General features: G+C 31.7%; 1 protein-coding gene across 4 annotated transcripts in view; it reads left to right on the forward strand.

The window, feature by feature from the left end:
* Window positions 1–27,292, forward strand: part of LOC145246804 (guanine nucleotide-binding protein subunit alpha-12-like) — a 173,140-nt gene that overhangs the window by 126,327 nt on the left and 19,521 nt on the right. For all 4 annotated transcript variants that reach the window (XR_013863169.1, XR_013863170.1, XM_080108604.1 and 1 more), the window contains one exon: window positions 20,409–20,459. Coding sequence is in view for 2 of the 4 variants with exons in the window: in XM_080108604.1 (XP_079964730.1) it covers window positions 20,409–20,459 (51 nt within the window). In the remaining 2 variants the exon portion in view is untranslated. The remainder of the gene's footprint in view (window positions 1–20,408; window positions 20,460–27,292) is intronic.

Here is a 27,292-nt window from a genome sequence, read left to right on the forward strand (position 1 = left end):
TTACAAATTAGTTATTTAAGTGAAACGACTGTTGCAAATTTTCAAAACAATGGAAAAATCTGAATTTCGTGTGTTGATAAAACATTCCTTTCTGATGAGAAAAAATACTGTTAAGCAAGCTTGATAAGTGTTCAGACTTTATCTTATTGGGAACAATGGTTTAGATGCTGAAATCTCGGATCAGTCAAATTAGACTGATGTCCTGGAAAATATAAAAATATAGTCCACAAACTTGTCTTAGGCAACATAAATTGAAATTGTGAGATAACAGAAGAGTTGAAAATGTTAGAAAAGGTTCACCATTTTTTATAAACATTTTTCAATATAAAAGTTGTGTGCAACTGTTTTAATACAACAAAAAGGATTGTCTTTGCATCGCTGTGTCGATGGATGATATATTGATCCATCACTTTGCTCCAGAGTGAAAATCGGCAGTCAAGTGGAGGGCAGCAACTACCAAAGATGCTGATATCAACAAGCAAGTTATTGACCTCCATATTTTAGGATGCACAAGGTATTTTATTTATTGATTACCTTGAGTCAGAACGAACCATCAAATAGTGAATATTATATATTGGTGTGCTTGAAGGAAGACATTGCTCAATAATGGCTGCCAATGAAAAAGAAGATAGTGCTTTTTCACAAAGACAATGTTGTATCACAAGTCAATCGTAAAATGACATAAATTGAATTTCTCCAATGCAAACCGATTTCGGTAAATTATGTAGACATAAGCATTAAAAACCTTTATGGAGAGTAGAAAATGTATGTTGGCTTTATTTTCAATAACTTCATAATTCTCTTATATTTTGTCCTTTTGTCATAACTTTCTATGAATGATGTTTCTGAAAAAGGGAAGAAAAAAATTGCTGTTATTTTCAATTGAGATTTTCAGTTTTCTTAGAGTATTCATCATTATTTAAATGTTAATCTATCCATCTCATTAACCATCATTCGGTAGTGGCTTTTGGCTTTTATGTGATTTTTTTTTAACTCTATTCAGCATTGAATGGCTCCAAAAGCATTAATGTGCCATAAACTAAATTCATTAGACATTAAAGATCATATGTTAGAAAAAAGTTTTAAATCATAAATTTTTTTTCTCTTTTTTTTTTTTTTGCTTTTTTTTTTCTTAATCTTTTTTCCTCTTTCTTTTCATTTTTCCTCTTTCTTTTCATTTTTCCTTTCCTCTTTCTTTTCATTTTTCCTTTCCTCTTTCTTTTCATTTTTCCTTTCCTCTTTCTTTTCATTTTTCCTTTTCTCTTGTTTATTTCTTTTTTATTTTTCTAATGCATTTCTTTTTTCAATCTTTTTTTCTTTTGTTTTCTTTAAGGTTTTTTCTACCGTTCAAAGAAAAAAAAGCAAAACAAAATGTTTTTTTTTTTTTTTTGTAACCACTTCTTCCAATTTAGTTTAGAATTTCTTTTTGTATGTAGGTTAACAGCAAGGCTAATTATTGGATATTGTCATGATGGCCTGCTTGTCCTTCAAGGGAGTAGAGGAACACCACTCAAGCACAACTTCTTGAAAAGTATTAAAACCAATGTTTTGAGAGGAAGCGCTTCTTCCCTTATTAACTACAGTTAGAATGGATAGATTCGTTTTTTTTCTCTCTGCCATGAATAAGCAAAATTTATAGAGAAATGAACTGCTTTTAAAATGCAGATACAATAACAAGTGTTTATTTAGCATATGAAAGTAAGATTTTTTTTAATTTCAAAAAAGCAGAAAAGTGTCTGTGAATAAATGAAATCACACAACATCAGGTCAAATACGGTCACCATCTTGTTTTTATTTAATTACATAAATTGAAAAACAGCAAACTCTGTTTTTTCTATTAAATTTAGACATGGGTTAAATACAGAGGTGAGTACACACTCACCTCTGTATAATGGATAAAATTTATTTTTATTATAGTCTTTTTTTTTTATTAGTCTTTAAAACGAATGAATAAAATCGATAATCTTTCTTGATTTCTGTTTGACAGTAAAACATTGAGAAAAATTGTTTTTTTTTTCTTTGTAAAAAAAAAAAAATATTAGAAAATTCGATATTTTAAAATAATTTAAAACAAATGATTTTCATTATTATTTGAATTATTTTGTTATTTTTAAAATGTTTCCTATGATATAACCCTTGATTTTCTACATATTTTTGAACTGGAGAACCTATGCACAATTTTTACTGAAATTCATTACTTGCGATTGGGAGTAGACTGTCCTCAGTCTGTCAGGGATGTTAAGTTATTCTTAGTTATATCGCCTTACTACAGTAAGCACTGAACCTTCAACCCTAAGAAGACTCACATAGAACTTATTGTTAATCAACACCCTTATCCGTTGTACTGTGATAATATAATCTGACCTGTGTTTCAGTACTTTTATTTCATGAGTTTTTAACTTTATTTAGGTGGACGGGGAGATTTTAACCATACCTACTTCAGATCCAATCACTTCAGTCCTGAAATGGAAGATTGTTGCTAAAGTTGCTGAAAAGTGGTTGGATCATTCTATTGCACCAGAAAATACCTAATTCCTGATGCAATCTTCTATTTATATTTATATGAAAGTTAGATGCTAAGATGAAATACTGCTGTCATATCTGAGTACTCTTTTCTGTTTTGACAATACAAAATTGACTTCACAATCTAGTAGGGGATAATTTCTTCTCGTCCCTACAGCCCCCAGAAGAAATGTTGCCAGTTTCTCTCTACTGGATCGTTATGTACATGGTAGGTGATCGACTGAGCTCCAATTCTTTGTACCCCCTCCTGTAAAATATTCACAAGAACTTGTTTAACTTACAGCAAAACATTTCCTCTCTTTCTTTACCAAAAACCAAATGAAACTTCTATGAACAAAGTTTATTTCCTAAAACATCCCATCTGTGGAACAAGATACCAAGAGTCTATTTCCTAAATGACTACAGCATAATCGTCTTCAAGTCTCATGTAAACAAATACTTGTTGAACTGTTTCCTTGAATACTCAATTCCTCTTATGTAATCTCACTGTTTCTTGCCCATTCATGAAGGTGATCATCGTCCTATTGACCATAACCCTTATCTTCGAGTGGCCATCAAAGATAAGTGATGACCCATTAGTAAAAAAAAATAAATAAATCGATCTAATGTGTTTTTATAAGTTTGATTTTTTTTTTTTTACATCTCGTTGAGAAAGTCTTTTAATAATTTGTATGTTCTTAACTTGAGATACAAAGATCTTAATTTCTGTTTTTCTTTTTATTATTTAAATCTATGTAAAAAATGTTTCCAAACTTATTTAATATAAAAACTTAGTTCCGATGTGAATTTCATCTGTACCGATATCATGTCCAACATAAATGTTTTGACCTTGGGATGAGGAAAAAAAACTTATCACTATGGAAACTTAAAGTGCTGATTGCTGTCTCCTCATATTCATTGTGAATTGCTATCAGGTTCCAATCTTTCTTTTTTTCTTTTCTTCAAGTGTTCCTATTAGATTTAAGAGAATGGCGTGACTTTTTTGAAACAACAACAGAAGTCAAACTTTGTTTCAATGCTGAAGTCCATTTTCTGTCTTTAATGTTGCAGAAAATGAAGGAGTGGGAGGCAATTCTAATGACTTTTTAATTGCAAACTGACCACCTTCCGCACCCTTCCTCTTTATGTATAAATTTGAGTTCTCTCATCATAAGCAGCTAATTTTTTTCTTTGTGAATTCTACCATTTTTTTTTTTTTTTTTTTTTTTTTTTTTTTGCAAGGCACTCATATTATACGAACACAGTTTAAAATAGAGATGAGAATGAATGAGATTAAATAATAAAATAATTTCATTTCGGAGAAAAAAAATATGATGTAATTAGGAAGCAATAAACAGAAAAAGGTGAAGTAAAATGTAAGAGTAATTTTGATATCACAATTAGTGAAACATGAAAAGACAAAAAGTCTAAATTCTTATGAAAAGGAATATATAGTAATATCTAATAATAGAAAAGTCGGTCGAATTTTACACATTAGACCGGCATTGCATCTGACAAGTTGATATTTGATTCTACCTAGCCAGTGAATTTGGGAAAATTTTAATCTGTTATTTTGCATAAAAAGTAATTTCAATTGATGTCATCTATTCTATCCAACCCAGTAATTTCTTTAATAAAATGAAATTCATAATAAACACTTAATTTTTATTGGATAATCAAGAGATTATTCTCCAACTAAATTTTTCTTAAACTTGCTATATAAAAATTTTTCTTGTTAAACTTGCTATATAAAAATGGCGTTCCTTTCTTATTGCTAGAGAAATAAAAGTGCTTCTTTTATTCGTTGTTAATAAACTTCTGCTTTTGGATAGAAATTCCAATCATTTTCCTGCACTGTAAGGCCTATCTATCGTTGCTTTAGATAGAGGTGGGTCTTAACAAAAACAAGTCAGTGAAACTACACTTCATGTTAGTATCCTACCTCTTTCATTCCTTACATATTTCCAGTAATGTGAAATCTCCTAACAGTATCTACCTTTTCTGTTTACTAAAACAGAAAAGGTAGATACTGTTTTTTTCTTTGAATTAAAAAAAAAAAACGATTTTTTGAAGTAAAGTTTTATTTCTGCTAAGTCGCTAAAGCTTTATGTCCTGTTTTTTGTAGTTTGACTGATTTTATTTCTCTTTCAGATTTTCTCTCTTTCTCCCTTGATTTTTCGTTCTCTCTTCCTCTTTTAGTTTCAGCTTGATTTGTTTTGATTGCCTTGTACTTCAAAACAATTCACAAAATGGGGCAGGGGTAGAAGACTTGTTTCTTCAAAGAATGACTACTACCACGGCCACCTAGAGTAAGAAGGCCTGTTAACTGAAAAATGTCCGCAGGCAATGTAGGTAAGATTTGTCAGGCTGTCAGTACTATATGAGGGCCATTTGTAAAAGAGCAATAAAACATTTTTAAAAAGAAAAAGGAACACAGTTCGATTACTACTTAAACTGAACTTTATTCAATATAAAATATAAACATTATCTATGTAAAATTAAGTAATTTTAAAGCAATATACAATTTAATACTGATAAAACTGAATTATAAATTTAGGGAACAAACAATTAAAGAAACATTAAACAAATATTTTTTTGGCGTTCTGAACAAGATCAGTGTAGTATCTGTTTTGATGCTACACTTTACCTTTTCTGTCTTCGGTCGGTAGAGGAGAAATCTTTCATGACTGAGATTATTTTTGTTCCTATCCAGAGTGCCCCTTATTGGGAAGCTGGATTTTCTCCACAAGATTATGTTGAAATATTTAAATAACTATTACTTTAAATACAGAAATTATATTTAAAGTTTTGGTTTTCTGTTCTTCTATGTTCATTTTTTTCCCATGTTTTTCATCAAAATGTGTAGCATATTAGTTGTCTCACAAGCCATCATCAGTGATCGCTCACTGGCAGTAACCTGTCGTGTTCCCTGGAGACCAAGTGACAAGTCTCCCCAGATTTCTAGTGTTCTCCACCTTTTAACCACTTGTGCAGATGATTGCATGTTATCGCAACAGCCGTTGTCACTGATTTCTCGTTGGCATCGGCCATTGGTTTCCTGGGATTTGGGTGACAAAATGCCTCCCCAAGGTACCAGATTTGAACTGCACACTTCCAGTGGAGATTTGGTCAGTACTCTCTCACCTCGGTCTTTCCATCCTCCCTGACCCTTCACAACTAGTTGGTGTGGTGTGGCACCAGTCGATGTCATTTACACCAGTTTTTTTATTATTATTACTATTATTATGATAATAATAAGGGTGCTTGTGCAGTGTACGCACATGTATTTTAAATATTATTTTCAAGTTAAATTAAATTTTAGGTTTGTATTACTGTACACAGATTCGAAAAAGTTGTCAAAAACAAATATATCACAAATAAATGTTATCAAAGGCAACATAAGTTACTCTTCTACCTATCTGGGAAGGTTTTTAGTGGTTTTACTCACTTTAAAATGTGTAATTGCTTCGAAAATCCTACATTGTTTATCAATATATTTTAAAAAGAAAAATGTCGGCATGTTTGTAACTTATCTTGCCTTTGATAACATTTATTTGTTATATATTTGTTTTTTTTGACATCTTTTTCGAATTTATGTGTACAGTAAAACAAACTCGTTATGTAAATTATTTACAGTTAAAATGTTATAAAAAACAAAATTGAAGTTTTAAATTTATTTCAAAGAAATGAGGGTTTTTATTACTGTACACATAGATTCAAAAAAGTTGTCAAAAAACAAATATATAACAAATAAATGTTATCAAAGGCAAGATAAGTTACTTTTCTACCTAACTGGATATGTTTTCAGTGTTTTTATTTAATGTAACATGCTTATTCAGCTCGAAAAACATACTGTGTTTACCGATGTATTGGAAAATTAAAAATGGCGCCGACTCTCTCTTTAACACAGTAAGTTTGGGAAAAGGTGCTATAAATATAAAACTAGACAAAATACTGTTAGAAATTCTCTCAATATATATAACTGTGACATAGGTTGACATATATTCAGTAGTTTTTTAATAGTATTTTGTCTAGTTCATTATTTATAACACCTTTTCCCGAAATTACCGCGTTAAAGAGAGTCGGGCGCCATTTTGAATTTTCCAATACATCGTAAACAATGTATGTTTTTCGAGCTGAATAAACATGCTACATTGAATAAAAACACCAAAAATATATCCAGTTTGTTAGAAAAGTAACTCATCTTGCTTTTGATAACATTTATTTGTTATATATTTGTTTTTTGACAACTTTTTCGAATCTGTGTACAGTAATACAAACCAAAAATTGTTTGTTTTGTAGTAAAAAAAAAAAAAAATATTCGACTTTATCCAATAAAAATAAAAGTTCAAACACGAATTCACTTCCGATATTTTGATTAAAATTATCCCAAATGTGCAATTATAATAATTATTTTCCGAATAGAGAATTGTTCTTTTTCTTTAGAACATACATGGACAATCGGTAACACATATTGGTAGCCATATTTTTTTATGCCTGTTAGCATGACCACGTGGTTGAATACCGGAAGATGTCTATACCTACAACTTAATTAGGAAGTGACGTTACGCTGTCATATGCACCGGCCTTCTTTCTCGGTAGCCACTTATTGAGAAATTTGGGGCAGACTTTGATACCTCTTCCCCCTAATCTTGTTGGAAAATTCATCTTGATTTTATCTATTTTCACCATTGGCCTCTCGTACCCTTGTTCCTATTAATATTATTTGATAATATCCGTTAACAAGTGATGAAAACACAAAATTCTCGGCTTTATGAATTGAAAAACGAGCAGAATTTCTTTTACATTTATCTACAAAAGAAGTACGAAATTTCCTTTTAACTTTGTCAAAAACAAAATGATTATTTGGGTTCTTCAAACTACTGTTCTCATCTTGAATGTTATTTTCACCACATTTTGGTATATTTTGTCAGACTTGGGGAATCTGGACAGAATTTCAAACAGAATATTTTATTTAATCAATGCTTTTTTTTCTATCAGTCATGTCTGAGTAGAAGTCATAAGTAATTTACAGTTGTATTTTGAGTGTCACTGCACCGAGGATTACTCTTTCAGAAGAGTAACTTATGACTGAATTTTACAAGATGCATCTGAAGGTCAGAGGTTATATCAACCGAAACGTTGTGAAAATGACACCCAAGATAAGAACAATAGTCCAAAGAATCCAAATAATATGAATAATCAATCTTCATCTAAAAAAATTTAGAAACTGGTTGCACAATTTTATTATTTTAGGCATCTAACAATTTATCGCAACAACATTTATTCATACAAAAAGAAAAGAGAAAGGGGGATTTCTCTTTTCTGTTTCCATTTTTGTAAACCAAACTATTAAAGGAAAATTCAGGCAACTTTATAAAAAAAATAAAAAATGAGTTTCCTGCATCAAATAATGTTTGGATTTTCATCTTTTGGGGAATTTATTCATCGCATACTTCCGGTTTAAGAAACAATGATTTGTTACATGAAAAAGAACAAGTTATGACAAGAGGACTACACAAAATTTTATTAGTTAAAAAAAAAAGAAAAAAAGAACTGCATTGAATGATATTTTAATTATTTTAACTATTTGACATTGTATTGCATTGGATAAAGTATTGCTTTTGATTTTTTTGGGGGGGTGTTTGAAATATAAAAAAAATATTTTCAGTATTTGATTATTTATTGACTGCTTCAGATAATAATTTCAGCTTTTCTGAGAACGTATTCATCAACATAAACTTAAAGCATCAATATGTAAAGTTATTTTTGAATAGATCCAGATTATAATGACTAATGAAATTACTGTGTAATACTTGATCTGGCCAGCTAGTATATTAATAAAATACTAGCAGGACCTGTGGAATTTCCACAAGAGACTCATTAATATGTAATGTATTGATGTCGACATTCTGTAGATGTTCAGTGTAAATGGAGACACTCTGATATTATTGTACCTTTTTTGTTAAAACTGCAAAAGTATTTATCTAAGCTAGCATGAACGCCCAGCAAAGCCCAGCCGTAAAGTATGATATCTTAATTCTTGCAGATTTCGTATATATTATTATAAATGTTCTATCGATTTTTATATATTATAAAGTTGCGATTTCAAAAATAAAAATTATATGTATATGACTTGGGTTCATCAACTTGAATCGAAACTGAATCCCAAACTTATGAATATTATATTATATATACTTTGGTTCTTTAATCAAAACTGAAACCAAAACTTATTAAGAATTCTTGATAAAATTATTTATAAAAAAAATAGATTACTGGAGTATAATCAAAACCAAAAACTTATGAGGAATTCTTCGTAAAATTATTTATAAAAAAGCATAGATAACTTAAGTGCCATCAGCTGTAATTGAAACCGAAACCAAAATTATGAGGAATTCTTGGTAAAATTATTTATTACAAGAAATAGAAGTACGTAACCATTAAACAACACGGATGTAAACGTGACACAGAAAATAACATGTGCACGCTATCGTATTAATATATAGATGAAAGGTGTACAAAATAATGACATTTCTTAATTCGACCAGATGAAACAAAATAAAAAAGTGAAAAATGTGCTGCAAATAGAGGGAAATTGACACTGACCGATAAAAGATGAGTCCACTAATTCGTTGAAAGAAACAGGTTCAAGAGTTGAAAAATATGTGCTTAAGACTGCATATAAGATTCGAATTATGTTGAGGAAAGCATATCACCAGAATCTAAGAAATGAGGGGTAAGGATGAAAAGTAGGAAAGAAAAAATTAGCTGTTGAGGGAAAGGCTTTTGATCCAAAATTGAACTCTGGGTACCTATTTTAAATTAAAATAGATTTTTGGGCGATCCTAGGAGCTTTCTGTGTCTGTTTTTAGTAGTAAAACCAAACGTTTTGGTGCCACCAAATAATTTGTTTTCCGTCAAACAATTATTTATCCTTACTCCATAAGAACTATAATTTTCCTATAGGTGTTATATCTGATACGATATAATTTTTCAATCATTTCAATATCGTTCCATCATGCACCCCCCCCAATCAGTTATCAAAACTAATGAATAAAAATTAGAACGAAATTGTTTATTTTCTATTTATTTTAATTAACATATTTAAAAAAGTAAAATCACAAATTCAGCATCTGTGACATATTTCTTCCTCTCCCCAAGAAAAAGAATAAAAAATTTGTGTTTTGCAACATTGAGCATCTTTTCGACTGATTATGTTCTTCATTTTACTTCAATTAATCCCTAGTCATCCAACCAGAATAAATAAGACTGCATCTAGTTTGTATGCTGTATAAAGTGGTGTCCATTCTACTTCAAGTGTATCTCTGCCCAATCATCTGTAAAAAGTTAAATATTGAATGCAACAACAAATCCTGGGACCATATACCATGCCAACAGCATTCACTCTAGGAGTGTTAGACTGGCTTTCTCGAAAGGAGGAAAGATCAAGGGAATATTAGATTTAGAAGCATTCCCCAATCACATGTATATACCCGGTCAGGGCAGATGATGACGTTAGATTTTTGCAGTTCTTGCAGGGAGGTGTTGACGTCCTCCTACATAAAGTGCCTGGTATTCCCCAATGGTTACTCATCTGGTACTAACCATGCTTAACGTTGCTTGACTTCAGTGAGTTAACAAGAACTGGTGTGTCAACATATGCCAGAAGCAACAGTTACAAATAAGTCCTATACAATCCGCTATGACCATGGAATTTCTACAGCTATGTGCCTAGAAAGCGGAGATACAAGATTCCTTCAATAAGTTTCCAGACTTATTTTGTACGTGCATTTCAAATTGTCATCGACTCTTGAAAATTCAGTATGTTATTGTTATATACCTTATGAGATGACTGACCAAACGCATGGATGTCTGGTGAATTCCAAAATGCAATCTGGACGTGAGGACACTTTAGAACAACAATATGCAATAAAATTCTGTTTTAAACTTAGAAAAATGCCACAGAAACGTATGGAATACTTCTGACTGACTTGGACCAACTTGCATGGATCGAGCATCAGTTTTTGAGTGGTATAAAAGATTAAAGAAAGACAGAATCTGAGGGATGATGGGAGGTGTGAGAAGAGTAAGAAAGACAGAACACAAAAGTTGATTGACCAAATAAAGAATTTCATGGATAAGGACCGTCCTATGTCTACAGAGACACTAAGTGCACAGTTTGATGTTAGTGTGGAAACTGTAGACACAATTAGTCGTGAGTAACTGAAGATGTGGAAGATTTGTGCAAAGTTTGTCTCAAGGGTGATCAGAAATCAGAAAGACGGACTATTTGACCAAGATAGGCATCAAGACAGTCCTCGCCCTCCCTATAGTTCAAGCCCTTGTTCCCTGTGACTTTTAGATATTCCCTAACCTCAAGGAAAGCCTTAGAGGCTGTCGTTATGAGACAATTGAGATGAAAGAGGCTGTGATGAGTCATTGACATGCTCACACAAGAATGCCAGATTAAATAGAGCTGAGAGGAAAAATATAGTGAAATGCCAAGGTCTTATGGAAAGAAATCGGAATCTTAGAATTATCTCCATTATCCCAGTAATTATAGGAGTGACCAGATTCATAAAAAATAATTTCAAAAGTTACCTGGTAAATATACCCGGTGAACCAAGTGCAAGAGCGATACAAACAATTGCACTTAAAGGAATGGTTAAAATTTTAAAGATTTCTCAGTTGAAATATCTGAAATAGTTGATGAATGTCTGGCATCTAATAGGATGCTCCGCCCCCCACAAAAATAAGAAAATTTGAAAAAAAAATTGGTACAAAAAGTAAGAAACCGACTCTGGTCTGATTTGACTATTTCCTTCTGCTGTTCTACTTTTATCCTTTCCTAAGTGTATTTATGCAACTCGACATCATTCTACCACCCACACTGAAATATAGAACATGTGTAATAAGTTCTGGCGTTGTTGGAAGCCAAAGGCAAAAAGGATGTCAAAAGTTAGTGGTTTCCCCCAAAGAAGCAGTTGGTTGCATATAAGCATTGAAAACAAGTAGGAGCACTTCCGGCCAAGTCGGGTTCTTTCCTCCTCCTCTTTCTCTCAACCTCTTTGTTTCTTTTTTCTCTCCTTTTCTTTCTTTTTTTTAAATAATTTTCTCAGTACTGCTACTTGACACAAGTATCATGATCACACAAGAAGGGCTCACAGTTCAGTTCGCTGGTTCCTCTTTTTCCTTAAGGCACGCTTCTCTGGAGCATTGAACTTCACAAATAATGACCATATACATTTTTTAAGTGACCTTCCTGTTATGTGGTTATTGCTGTCCCTTTTACTGCATATAAAACATTTTTTACTTTATTTAGGTATTTAAATGTCGCCTTATAGAATTTATTTAGGATAGAGAACCCCTGAAAGAATTAAGACTGGAATATCACTTTTTAAAAATTATTCATTCTTGAGTCATGGTCCAATATTTGTAATCAGGGCATAACATAGTTTCGAATTTGATAAAGAAAGAAACCGGTTCAGTTTGTTATTTCTGTAACTGTAATACCAGCATTGGGCCAGAATATAAACCACTCATCTAAGTGTTCTTGATTGAAACTTTTCTGTTGTATAATCTACACCAGTGCATACAAATTTCTAGATCCTGCATATGACTTTTAAAGACTTCCAGTGGTAAGGCTCCCATTGTGGGAAATGTATGTAAAGTTACTCTTAGTTACCATTGCTTCCAGGTACTTTCGCCTGGAGTGGTAATACCTCTGAGGGCATCTCGTGCTACCAGATCTGGTTGTCTGAAGATGCTGGCTTCCTTTTCCAAAAGTGCACCAAACATTGATGTTATTGTCTTTTCCTGTTTCAAAACTCAATCATGTTTGTAAAGTCAAAAAAGAAAATGTTTTTCTTCTACAAAACAATCAAACCAAACACCATGAATAACTATTTGAAGATATAAAGAACTTTAAGCATAAAACTTTTCTAAACATAAAACTTTTCTAAACATTACTGGATTCAGCATTAAATAACCCAAAAAAGGTTTATATACCATTAAACAAAAACAACCAACGAACCAGATTTCTGTTAGGTAGCCTTGCTAGTACTTAATATTGGCCACGATCTTAATTTCTGTAAACTATGTAGATTACAAATAAAATCTAAAACTAATCAACCTTTTTGATATTTTAATTAGAGTTGTTTATTTTCATTTTAGGACAAAATCAGTAAAATTACTTCAACCAGACATGGGGTGCAAACTCATAACTTTTAAATACGGTCTGCTAATTGTAGGATCCACCAAAAAAAAAAATCTATATTTTGGTTTAATATTGCTTGGAGCTAGAAGAGTTGTATTCTTCCTTTCTCTTTGTTAGCAAAACATAAAAGGAAGCAAAAAGAAAATTCCCCTTTTTCACCAGTGAAATTTATATATTGGTCTTTTATAAAAATCAGTGATTTGGGTAGCAGGATTGTGAGGTTGAAAGGTCTTCCTTTTTTCTTTATTTATGACTAAAAAAAAATTAAGATTAAATATTGAAATCGATGAAATCGATTGAAATAAATTTTTAACAAAGGCCAATAATTACTAAAAAATCACTGAACAGATTTACATATGTGTCTTTTGTTAAAGATTATCCATCTAAAACAGTAGGCATAACCGTTTGAATTATTTACAAGGGTTAACAAGAATATCCTATGAAAAAAAATTGGTACAAATCCTAAGTTCAACCTAATTAAAAATACAGAAAAATCCTCATCACAGAACGAAAATGTCATATTCCAAAAATCAATTGATTAAGTAATATATATATATATATATATATATATATATATTGCCTTTTCAACCCAAACAAGGCACAGTGCCACTTTGATGTAGGGAGCTACTATCGGGGGACATAATTTGTAGGGGTACTATGTGGGAAGTTGAGCAGCAAGATGTCTGTTTACATTGCACTTAAACTTCTGCATGTCAGTACAGTCAGGGAAGCAGGAACCCAGGAGGGAATTCCAAAGTCTAGCAGTCCTGTGGAAGAAACTATTAGGATAGAAGGCTTTCTTGCATCTAGGGATTTCTACTGTGTGGGGGTGGGATTTTGCTGCTTGTTGGGTTTGCTGGGTGTATTTCTGTGCACAAGGGCTTGTTAAGAGAGCGTCTGAAGCCTAGCTGATAGTGCAGGACCTATTAGGTTGGTGACTCTCTTTTGAACACTATATTTATATAATCATATTTTTATGATTTTTAGTGATTTTAATAGTAAATCGTAGCCATTAGAAGATTGATTTTGAACTTAATAGTTTGAATTAAGTTGTCGCCCTTTATTAAAAATGGCAGATTGAAACCATGTTCTAGCTTCCTCAGGAAATTTAATTTTCTTAGTTAAAAAAAAAATAAGTTAGTTGATCAATTCACATAATTTTTGGAGTATGACATTTTCATTCCATGATGATTTTTCATTGTTTTTTTAATTAGGTTGAACTCTGGACTTGCATCAAAAAAGTTTATTGTTCCTTTATTCCAATCATTATATTTTGTCTTGTGTAACAGCTTGTCCTCGGCATGACACTAATTAATATCCATTGGTGAGGCCCCAATTTCGTACTTTTAAAGAATATGGAGTTGTTATCTCTATTTCTAGGCCCACTTTGATCTAGTATTGTTAGTTCCTGTTATGATTTCATCTCTGGGTTGAATAGAATATGTAATATATGTTAGAATATTAAGAACCTGAATCATAAAAACTTGTGCCAAAATGACTTCAATGATTATTCCATAAAGGGTCAATGGGCCATTCTAATTCTTTCGAAGTGTACTCTGAGAGTGATGGTGTCATTACCAAGTATTTTAGTTGGTTCTCGGTAAAGGGTCAAGTCATTTTCAAGTATTTCAATGAGTTCCTTATAAAGAGTTAAATTATGAACGAACAGCAGGATTATCTAGTTAAAGACAACACTATGAATGTTGTGTTCGTATTAAAAATTTGAAACATAGAAATTTGCACTGCAATGACTAGATTAAATAACTTGAAATAGGTTAATGTATATTAAAACAAACCAAAGACACGTTATTTTATGTGACACAGATTAAACAATTTTCTGTGTTCGATAAGTGTTCTGGAAATGTTGCCGATTGTGATAAATTTAAACTAATTTATAGAAAAGTATAGGAATTACAACTTCTATCCTTTCATCTTATATGTAACTAGTTATATCTACCTGCTGTAACTGATTTTGCTTCCATTTTTGGGTCAGTTATGCCAAATTGTCCTTTTATTTCTTTTAAGAAAATATGTTTTGGAAAGTGAAAAAAATGTTTTCATTTTTGTTTTTAATTCAGTTTTACAATAGAATTGATCACAAGTCAAACTATGCCTTTTTTTCTTAAATAATTTTTTTTTTTTTTAAAGTAGGAATTTTTAAAGTTAAATTTAAGTATTACGGCATGGTTTGACCATCAAATTATTAATTGAACCATATTGTTATAAAACTATAACTAAAATTGGTAAAAGATAACTTTTCTTGTCTAGAAATATCGATTGAGCAAAAACAAAGTTGGATGAAGGGTGTATCTAAATTAAATTGGTTTGAACCCACAAAAGACTCGTGTTTGTTTCGGCCGACAATTCTGAGTTAGATCTGAAAATGGCAGCCAGTTTACAATTCAAAAAAATAAGAAAAATCCAAATCAAGCTTAGCCTGGTGTGTTTACAAAAGCAGCCAGCAAACAGAGATAATGTATTGATAAAGTGACGAATGCAGGGAAGTGGAAAGTGACTACATGTTATCATTCTGGTGCGCGATTGAAAGGTAGAAACTAGAATGCATTCTGGTGGATTTTTATGGAATCAAATTTCTAAAATCAAATTTCAATGAATATTTGATGAAATGAAATAATTTTATGTCTAAATTATAAAAGCTATGTTGGCGTAATGAATAAAGTACTTGATAAAATTCATTTGTAAGTTACACTCTTCTAGAGGTTGGAGGTTCAATCCTCAGTGTTGGTGATACTCAAGATACAATTGTGAATTACTTAGGATTTCTACTCAGTCATGAATGACAGAACGAGGGCATACTATCCTATGGATTAAATTAAAAAATCCATGCAGATTCCATTGTTCAAGAGGATTCAATAAGATACACCTGTAGAAGGTTGTAGGTTACATCGACTGAAACATTGTGAAGTTAACACTCAAGATAAGAACAGTAATCCAAAGAATTTAAATAATACGAATAATCAATCTTCATCCCAAACAATTCAGTAACATTCATTACACTAATTTACCAATGTTACTTTTTTGGAAAAAATAACAAAAAGTTCTGTTTTTTTTGTTTTTTTAACTGTACATGAACTCATGTATACCATTTCTTTATTATTTTTGTTGAGCATATGTCGTGTAAGAGGACAACACATCATGTCTATGTGAAGAAGACAAACTTCTCAATTCTTTTTTTCTTTTTTTTCTCCTCTCTCCTTCATTCATTAACCTGTTTTAGTATGTGAACAATTTTCTGAATGTCAAATATATTTCTGACAAAGTATCCATTTTTTTTTTATGATGTTCATGCTGTCATGCATGTGAAGTTGACCTTCGATCAGAATGTTATTTCTCTAAGAAAAGTCAGTATTTGTTACTTGCTGAATTGGACATTTAATTGAATCGTCAAAGGTTCAAACTATTTCGAAAAATTGCACTCACTTCATTATTTTGCAAAAAAAAAAAAAAAAAAAAAAAAAAAAATTTTTAAATTGGTTTCTGTTTTGGAATTTTTTAGATGGGGATTAATAATTTGGATTATTTAAATTATTTTGACTACTGTTCTCATTTTATTAATTTCATGATATTTCGGTTGATGTAACCCCCGATGTTCTTCAGGTGCATCTTTTTGAACTCTGGAACCTGATTGTCAGCTAAAACCAGGTAGAGGTGTTAATTATTATCTTAGGTATTTTCACGCGTACTGAAGATTGAACATTCAACCTTCAGAAGATTTTAACTTAGAACTGATTGTTAATTAACACCTTTAACCGTTGCGACATGTATACATATTATGGCTGGCTGACCGAGAATAATCTGCTCCTGTAGATTAAATAAAGAGTTCTATTCGAAATTTCTTGAGTTTATATAGATTCTCAAGTTCAAAAAGATGCGCACAAAGAAGGTTAGAGGTTACATCAGCTGAAACGTGAAATCAACGACGAAAATTAGTTAGTAGTAGTAGTACAAATAATCTAAGTGATACAAAATGCAAAGAAGAATTATCCTTCAACATCATGATCATTTTTGTTTTTCATTAACTGTACGTACCTATGTTGTTTTGCCATTAAATTATTAAACTAAATTATTCTAAAACTATAACTAATTATTGTAATGTTGTTTTAATCTTTATAAAATTATTGGATATAAATAGCTTTAAAAACTTTCAGTCTTTTAATACATAATTTGTTAAGAATCTTAAAACCAGAAATAACTTTCTATTCGACGCTTCAAATTTCGAAACCTCGCATACTAATTCATTTTTAAATATTTTTATTTTTTACAATTAAGAAAAGATGACCTGTTTAAAAGTACATTCTGATGAATTTATTTTCATAATCTTATTTTTTATGTGAAATAAAATTTTGTAATGTTAAATGTGTATGTAGTACTAAAACGATCAACTCTGGTCAGACTGTTTAAATCTGGAAGAAGTTATGTTTGAAAAACCAGTTAAATATAAAAAAATAAAAACATGCCAAATGAACCATTCTCTGTTCTTCACAACTATGGGTTAAATCGTATTACTACTTATGGTATTATTTCCTCTTATGTTTTTTGAATGATTGAGGTGAGGATTGATAATTTGTATTATTCAGACTATTGATCTCAACTGGAGTGTTATTCTCAGCTTTTAGCTGATAGAACCTCCGGCCTTCAGATGTATCTTGTTGAACTCTGGAATCTGCACAGACTTGTAATGTAACAGATGAAGTATTAAGCAAAATCTAGTTTTAAGAATTCCAATCTTCTTAAGGTTCAAGGTTCAATCTTCAAAGCAGGCGATACTAAGAATACAATTACAAATTACTTAAGACTCCTGCTCAGTTATGGCTGACAGAATGAGAACATGCTATTCCCGTTAGAAATTCTGTACAAATTCCACAGTTCAACAAAATTCCCTTTTGTTTGTAAGTTACTATTCCAAGCTTCCTTTATATTACTTTTGACTTTTTATAAACTGAGAGAGATTCTATGAAATAAGATTGGGGGGGCACGAAAAATACAGTGAGAAAGGGTGAAAGTGATAGACAGAAAATTAGAGATGAATCACTTGGTGAGTTAATTGCAAATTAAATCTAACTATAATAATTCAAATGGATTTTTTCTAAAGATAACTCATTCCCAAAACTAAGGAATACTTCAATATGTATTTTGTGTGATTAAAATATAGATGGGGAAAAGCCATAGTTAAACAAAAGTTGATTAACTGTACTTATATTATATAAATATAGATGGGGAAAAGCCACAGTTAAACAAAAGTTGATTAACTGTACTTGTATTATATAAATAATATTTAGTTTCATTATAGATTGTGATTTACTCTTAGAATGTTACAGAATTAAAATCCGAGCATAAATTATGGAATAAGCTAATAGATATTGATTCTAGCTCATTACCATCGGCAATTTTTATATATTTTTAATAGCTATTGTTTGATTTTTTTTCTTTTCTTTCCTAGAACTTATATTGTCAGTCAGTTAAGGTCAACATTCCAACCGTTATTTTCCCATCACTGAGCAGAACTATTGTTTTCTGGGAAAAATACTTTAAATTCAAATCTGTTGCACGACAGGCCAACATTTATGCAGTTTATCTAGCATAGCAAAAGTATTTGTTATTGACAATTATTTATTGCTTTAATCAGTTGATAATTAATTGTACCTGCCCTGTGTTGCCCGGAATGTAGTGAGATCGATTTAGCTTTTGATTTTTATTTGATTACACATTTTAAAACTCAAGTTAAACTCTTATCATATTCTTCCATTTAAAATGAGTTACCCCCCCACCTCTTGCTGATTTTTATATTAATTTATTAGAAACGTTTTATAAAATGAAATGAAAATAAAGTATACCTATAGCCGTATGTTAATATAGTTGGAATAGATGAGGAAAAAAAACTTGATTTATTTGGTTAATACTTGTAAAATATTTTTTGTTTTATTTACTATTGAAAATATTTCCAATCTATTTAAATCGTCATTTTATTTTAATAAATATTTATTCTAAGTTTTAAACCTATAATATCTTTGCTGGCAAAAACATTTAAAACATTTTTTATTTTTATTTTGTTACTTAGATTTAAAGATGTCAACATTAACAGAATAATAAAAAAAAGTTTTAATATTGTTACATTATATATTTATTTTGATAATTTTTGTGATTTAAAGATTCAGTTTTAGTCATTGTGTTGACTATCAAAACGCCTGAACCATTTGCAAAAGAACCAATGACAGCTTCCTTTTTGTCAACACTTTAGTTGTCAGTAAAGATTTCCTACATAAAATAAGGAAAGAAATGGTTGGCTCAAGTTCTATTTGTATATTTTTAACTTTCATTCATATTTACAATATAAGACGAACATTTCTATTAGAAGGAAAAAAATTACCAACTTCAGAAATAGTCATATCACTTTAGGAGGAACTTTTCCCTTTTTTTTTTTTTTTTCATTTACTATTTTTTTTTTTTTTCATTTTCCTTTTTTTTTTTAATTTTCTTTTTTTTTCATTTTTTTTCATTTTTTTTTTCATTTTCTTTTCTTTTTTTTTCTTTTTTTTTCATTTTCTTTTTCATTTCCTTTTTTTTTTTCATTTTCTTTTTTTTCATTTTTTTTCATTTTCTTTTTTTTTCATTTTTTTTTTTCATTTTTTTTTTCATTTTTTTTTCATTTTCTTTTCATTTTTTTTCTCATTTTTTTTCATTTTTTTTCGTTTTTTTTTTTCATTTTCTTTTCTCATTTTCGTTTTTTTTCATTTTCTTTTTTTTTTTTTTTTTTTTTTCACTCTAAGTGGAGTCCACACTTTACCAAATAGAATCCTGTTATACCTAGGACTGTAGAAGAAGGAGCTTGAATAGGCGATAATGTTAGAAAATAGAGAAGGATAAAAAGAAAACAAGGTTGATGAAAATTGGGTTTTGGGACACCTTGCTCCAAGTCATGTCATGCATGGGACAAAGTCTATTTAACCCATAGATTCAATAGTATTGCTCTGAGTTAGAATCGACTTGGAAATGATACTAATTAAGGAGTCACGCTAAAACTCTTTAATTGCGGTTTCACCATTAGGTGTACTTTAAGGTCATGATCAGAAAATTTAAAAAAAATGTTAAAACTGGTGTTGCTTTCCGACACAGAAATATGGTGATAAAAAAAAGTGCCCAGGTTAATGAGATGGTTAATAATTTTATAGATGTTTACCAAGTTGCTTGAGGTTAAAACTTGAGTGAAGCAAGACATTCAGAATATGGAGGGTATTCACTTGGTTGCACATCTGAATGATTTCCAGGCAGTCAGTATTTTGAGTGAGATGAGGGTACCAGACTGATATGAATTGTAAGTGTAGTCGCACCATAGCTCCATTGTTTTAAATAATTTTGAATAAATTGTTGGAGAGCGTTAATAGAGCGTTATTGCTAAATGTCAACACACTTTCAACCATGTTGACAATTTTAGATATACTTTGCCCAATGCCAATTACTGCTGATAGCCCAGATCACATTCAGAAAAAGATTTTTGTTTTCGTTATTAGCTCCATTACATGCAATAAAAATGTCTTTTTGAATTTCTTTCTTTTTTTTTTTCCTTTTTTTTTTTTTTTTTTTTTTTTTTTTCCTTTTTTGTTTGTATATTTGTTGCTCTAAAGTTTTCTACTTCATTATTTAAACAATTTTCTTTTCTTTTCTTTTCTAGGGAGATTCCTTGAAATACTTTTTGGATAATCTTTCAAAAATAGGTCACAAGGTAAATATAACATTTTTAAAACTATTTTTGCCTTCAAAAAATTATTTTTGTTTACTCCCCTTTTTCCTCTTCCTTTCTCTAACACGATTATTATTTAGATTGATTATTGACCATCAGGAGTTACTAAAATATTTTTAGGGGTGAAAAATTCTTCAGATTATTTCTTGCTGAGCAATTAAAAACTGATAGAAATTTATTATTTTTCAATTAGAAAAAAAAGTGCTCTGTTGGGTCACCTACTGGGATTCCACAAATTAGAACAAAAGTGAGTTTGCAAAGCCAATTTAAAAAATACAAAATCTAAAATTAGTCACTTTCTGTGTATCTTTGTAACAGGTTAAATAATATTACTACTTGTGATGATAATTCCTTTTCTTTATAATGGATTATTTCAATCTTTTTTTTTTCATTATCTTTGATTGTTAATAAACAGTCATGGAAGTTAGCGATATTATTATGTAAAATGTAAGTGAGTGGGTGGGGGCATCATATGGTGAGAGAAATAGAATCTTGAGATGGGTCAGTTGTTGAATTAATTGCAATTAGAACAGTTAAAATGGAATTTTTAAAACATAACTCAATCTGAGGAATAGTTTAACATGTATTTTGGATGATTAAAAAAAAGTCTTAATGAGTAAAAACATTGATTCATTTTTAGTTATAATAATAAATATCAAGCAAATTGAAAAACATTTTGCTGTGGAAGTGACAACGGCCTTATCTATAAATTGTGCATGCTTTTAAGAATTGTGCCAAACAGAAACCATTTGGAACATAGTGTGCCAGTCCCTCTCCACCATGTGGGTGCACCACCTCCCATTCCCACTGTAATTCTTCTACTTTGGCCGATTGACCTGCAGCATCCCACATAATAGCAACAAAATGCAAATTAGAACAAGTAAAAGTATAGAAAGCAAATTCATTATTGGAAGCAAAATTATTTCAATTTATTATCTGTATCTAACCTGTGTTGTCATTTTGGGTTTGAATTTTTATTTTTTGCTCATTTTTATACTTAATGTAGGCAACTCCAATTATATTCTTCAATTTTAAAGGAGTTGACCTTTTTACAGAGTTTTACTTATGTTTGGTTATTTTAAAATGTTGCATGTTAGTCATTTGGAACGGATTAAGTAATTCTTTTAAAATAAAGTTATATTGCCAATAACATAGTACAACAATAAAAGATAAAAATTGGTAGTCAGAAGCAAGATTTGTCAGCTTATATGCTATTTGTGCATGAAAATCTGACGTAACTCTATATGTTAGAAGTAGATGCTTGAGAGACAGAATAATTCGAGTCACACTGAGTGTTGTAAATAAAATTACTAATAATAAATTTTTTTTAATTCAACAAAACAAATTCTTAAATAGAAAAACAGACAAGTACATCTGCATTATATGAACATCAAAACGCTTCATGTTTATTTAATAAAAAGCCATGTTTTCAATGCCGTATACGTAGTAATCTGCAAACACACCTATGAACAGTCTTAATTTGCATATTTTATCAATTGTTTCTAATAAATGAATATTTTGTAATATACATGTTTAATATTATTTATTTTCATTTTTTTATGTTGGGATTTGGGCAGCGAGATGTCAGTTCATGTTACACTTGAACTTCTGCATGTCGGTACAGTTGGGGAAGCAAGGACCTGGAATGGAATTCCAGAGTCTAGCGGTTCTGGGGAAGAAGCTACTGGAGTAGAAAGATCTTTTACATCTAGGGATCTCTATTGTGTGGGAGTGGGATTTATCTGCCTGTCGGGTTTGTCAAGGGTGTCTATGTCGTGGGGGCACAAGTGTCTGCAGTTTGCCAGAGCATTCACCATTAAAATACTTGTAGAACAGGCAGAGGGACTCAACATTTCGTCAATGGAACAGAGGCTGAAGCTTAGATGCCAGTTCAGGGCCTATCAGATTGGCGACTCTCTTTTGAACCTTGTTTAGGAGCGAGAGACTAGCAGCAGATGCACCAGCCCAAATGTGACAGCAATACTTCATACATGGGCGAATGGTGGCCTTATAGAGGTACAGGATACTTTCAGGTGTTAGTAGTTTACTAGTACGGTAGAGAGAGCCTACCTTCTTCGCAGCAGCCCTGGCAATGCTTTCAATGTAATTATTCCAACTCATGTTTCCTGTGAACGTTAGGCCAAGCAGTTTGAAAGACGTACTCTCATATAAAGAGTCACTGGCCATTGCTATTGGTGGCAGAGAAGGTTTCTTATAATTATTGAAGGAAACCAGTTTAGTCTTGACAGCATTGAATGTGACCATCCATTTTTGTCCCCATTCCACTACAGATTGGAGGTCATCCTCTAGTGTTTTTGCCATTTCTTTAGATATGTGTTCATTTGTTTTCCTGTCATGCCTGTTATAGTGTGGTATCAGCATATATACCCATCTCAGAGGCAATTTTGTCAGGGAGGTCATTTATGAATATTAGGAACAATAGCGGTCCAAGGATAGACCCCTGAGGCACTCCCGTATTTATATCATATTGTTTAGATGTACGACCGTCGAGGACAACCTGGATTTTTCTCCTATCTAAGAAAGATTTAATTATGTTAAGTATTCTACCAGTGATACCGTATGATCTAATTTTCCTGAGGAGACCCTCATGCCATACCTTGTCAAAAGCCTTAGATATATCTAGAGCTACCGCTCTGCCCTCCCCCGCTTTGTCCAGTGAATGGTATATATGTTCAGAGATCAGTTAGGATGTCTGCTGTGGAACGGGCTTGTCTAAATCCATATTGTTTGTCAGTCAGAAGTTTAGCATCTGTAAGGTGATGGACTAGAGCATGGTTAATTATGGTCTTAAATATTTTGGCAAAAAGTGGGAGGAGGCTAATTGGGTGATAATTTGATGGGTCAGTTCTTTCGCCAGAATTCTTGAATACTGGTACCACTGAAGCAGTTTTCCAACAGCCCGGAAAGCAAGATTTATTAAGGCATTTGTTGTAGAGTTTGGAGAGAACTGGAGCTACTTCGGCTGAGCAGTTTTTATTAGCACAGCTGGGATGAGATCGGGTCCATGATATACTAGTAGGGTATGATATACTAGTAGGGTTACCTGGTGTTGCCCGGGTTAAAGTGTGAGACAGCATCATATGCAGCAGAGTTTACTTTAACAGAAACCATGATGTTGTCAACTAGATATCTTATGCACTAACCTATTCAGATAAATGTTAATACCTAATGGTTATGATTAGATTAATTTAATTGTGTAATATGTTAGAAAAGTGTCATTAGCTCAGTTAAATGTCAGTTAGAGATGCATAACTACTTCCATTATGTTCACATGCAAATTATGTGAATATGCATATTTATGGTACACTCCTTAGTATGTCTTGATTTTTGGGACAGACGTGCACACAGAAGAGTGTTTCCATATATTATATACTAGTAGGACCATGTACTGGCATTACCCGGTGGAAATATGACACAAAGAACATATCTGGTAAAGACCACCCCCACCCCCCCAAAAAATTAAACTACGGTTATCAGCCCTGGAAAATAGCAAGCACTGGTGGCCATAGCTAAAATGAAATCATCTGGCTTCGTCTGTCGGGCATTTTCTGGCAGTGGCAGCTAGCGGAAGCCACTGGCTGTCATTATCAACACCGGGGATTACTAGCAATTAGTGTTGGTTTAGGACGATTATTTGCAGGTACTGGTGAGCACTGGCAGTCATGATCAATGTAAGCTTCCATTGGACTGCTCCAAAATGAAATTGTTTGTCTTTAATGGTGAGCACTGGTAGTCATTGGCATTTTTAGGTGGTTATTTGTATTTAGTCATTGTCGGTCACTATCAATCATGACCAGTGTTGAGTCCCATTGGACTGCTCTGAAATGAAATAGCCTGTCTTCAATATTAGCACACTGTTATCCATTGTTTGGTGCTGTCATCCAGTGGGGGCTACTGTTTGTCACTGGTGATTATGATGATGATTGGCAGTGATTTTCATGTGGTCACTTTCACTTCTTGACACTAGTGGGAACTGACAGGCAAATTTTCTGTCTTCAATTATCTGGGACTGTTAACAACTATTGTTGCTTAAAGGCAGCCATGACCAATCATGGGAGCACCCTATTCTAATTTCTATGCAAATCCTGCATTGCTGCATGTAGATATGTTTTTGTACTTATGCAGAATACAAACCATGCTATTTTTAGCTATGTTGTTCAATTTAATTGTAACTTTATATGGTACTGTTTGTTGTTCGAAAGTCCATAATAGTTACAAAAAGCTGTTATTTTAACACTGTCCGTATTCTGCATAAGTACCTATTTGTGATGAGATAAGCAACAACAATGACTGCTAAGATATGTTTTTATAACTTGTTAGGTATAAATACAGAATAGGATTAAATCGTGCAGTGTGTAAATAAAAGATGTTGTGTGACTAGTTTTGTATCTGTTATGGATGTTTATGTGAAAAAAAAAGTGAAACTAAAAACCTTAGAATACGAATGTTGTAAAATATTTGAATGCAACTCTGAAGTTTTTTTTTTTTTTTCTGTCAGTTTTAAATTAGTAGATCTAGTTAGGTTCAGATTCTGTAAAGCCCACCCCCTCATTTTAATTTGTTCTGAAAATGGTTACTTTCACAAAATTGTAACTAGACTCTTCTGTTTTACTCTAAAAGTAATCTTAATTATAGTTTGGGTTTATATGTTGAATAAAGTCTATCATGCTAAGCCCAAAGTATTCAAGTGTTTGTTGTTGGATGATGTCGTTTTGATTAGTTTGTGAGAGGTGTTATGAACCGTTCGAAATTCCCTTATTCTGATATTCCCTTATAATGAACGTATGCAAACAGCCAATGAAAGTGTCCGGAATTTTGAAAAGAGCGGTTCTTATTTCAAGGATTGTAAATGAAAGAAATAATGTGAAAGTTATTGAAAGAAAAAGTAAACATGGACGGCGCTAGTGTAAAAAAAAAAAAAAAATTGTGACAAATCTAAAAAAGTTCCCAGTTATATGGGGGGGGGAGGGAGGAGAAAATAATTAGTGAGTAATTATCGTGCTACCACCATTAAATAGGACTTGTTTTGGAATGTGACTCTCCTAAAAAAAAATTTTAAGAATTTATGATAATGAAAGAGATCATTGCAAAACCAATATTAGATATTGGCTAGTAGTCTGACGATATTGAGTTTGTGGTGTCTGCATTTGCAAAGCTGTTTTTTCCTAAATAGAAATAATCATTTCTATTATATATATAGCTTTAAAGAAAAAGAGACAGAACCATTACATACTAAAATATTTCACTTACGCTTTATTATACTATAAAAAGGAAAATATATTTGATTTGATATAATTTCATCAAAAATAAAATTACAAAAACTAGAGTTGAATTGAAACTGCATGCTTGATGTTTTTAGTTCGATACTTTCATAACTAAATAATTTAGACATTTAAGTTGACTTTTAAAATAACATTCATACGAAAAATTTGATGTATATAAAGTTTTAAGTGGATTCTGTCAGGGGTGGGGACACATACATATTTGGCACATAGAGGGTAACATAGATATTCAAGACCACTTTCATTGTTTTCCTCCAAATTTTACATTATAGTGCGATATAAATTTCATAAAATAGGATACTTTTGAAGTTTTAAATGATGTTTAGACCCCATAAATCCTTTAGGTTAGAAGAGCATTTACAGATTTGTGACCACTTCCATTGTCTTCCTCCCCAAATTTATACATAGTAATTAGTTTTTATAAAAAGATATAGTGGAAGTTTTAAAGGGATTATGTCTGCAGTAGAGATTCAAAAATATTTCTATTGTCTTCCATGGTAAACTTTTTATAGATTTTAGTCTTTCTTTCTATAGGAAACACCCAAGCATCATGCATACACACACAGTTTTATATATCGAGTGATGTGCAATGGTTCTGTCAATAGCTATATTATTATAACTATAAATAATATTAATATGGTTTAGTAATTCAAAAAATAAATGTTTTTTTTTAATTTCTTTAAATCTTCAAGAGAAGTCCTTTATATGAAAATATTCAGGGGTAACTCATTCACCCATCTATGAGAGGTCAGGTTCAACAGGACTAGGAACATTGATTATCTTTTGTTAGATACAATTTTTTATGCATCTGTGGAGATTTTTTTCTCTGGCCTTCCTCCAAGCAGACTTCCTCAGTGGTTCTGCTTTGATCTCCCTCACTTCCTGGTGGAGTGAAGCCTTTCTTCTGAAGAACCATAAGGATATTGAAATTGGAGGGAATCGTCATATTGAGTGAACTCACCTCTTTTTTCCTTTCTTGTACGCTCACTGAAGGAGCTCTGGCTCCTAGTAGCAGAGGCAGTCTCTAGGGGAACTATTTGGCTTTAATTACATGAGGCACCATCACATTGGATAATACCACCTCTTTTTCTTTTGCTGTTCCCTCATTGGGTGAGCTCCAAGTGTTGGTTGTGTCACGAGAGGGATTACTGCATTGTGTGATTCCATCCCTTTACTCCCTTACTCGATGGTCCACTCTTTAGCCAAAAGGCTAAGGGACCATACAAAAGCAATGTTTATCAAGGAATGAAAACAAAAACCCTGATTTAATATTATTTTTAAAGGGTGTTGGTGGTAGCGTAAAATCTGTTCTGATGTTATAAAACTGTTCTCCCAGGAATTACTTCCTTTTTTAAGCTGGTGGGGGAATATTCACAGGTATTACATCCTTCTTTGGAGGAGGGAGTAATGTACTATCTGTTGTTATAAGACCATCTTCCCAGCAATTATTCTCGTCCCCCCCCCTTTTTTTTTAGGGTATGAGGAGTTGGTGAGGTAGTGTAATATCTGTTC

The sequence above is a fragment of the Euprymna scolopes genome, chromosome 24, assembly GCF_053919585.1.
Source record: "Euprymna scolopes isolate OS-2025 chromosome 24, ASM5391958v1, whole genome shotgun sequence".
NCBI classification, from domain to species: domain Eukaryota; kingdom Metazoa; phylum Mollusca; class Cephalopoda; order Sepiida; family Sepiolidae; genus Euprymna; species Euprymna scolopes.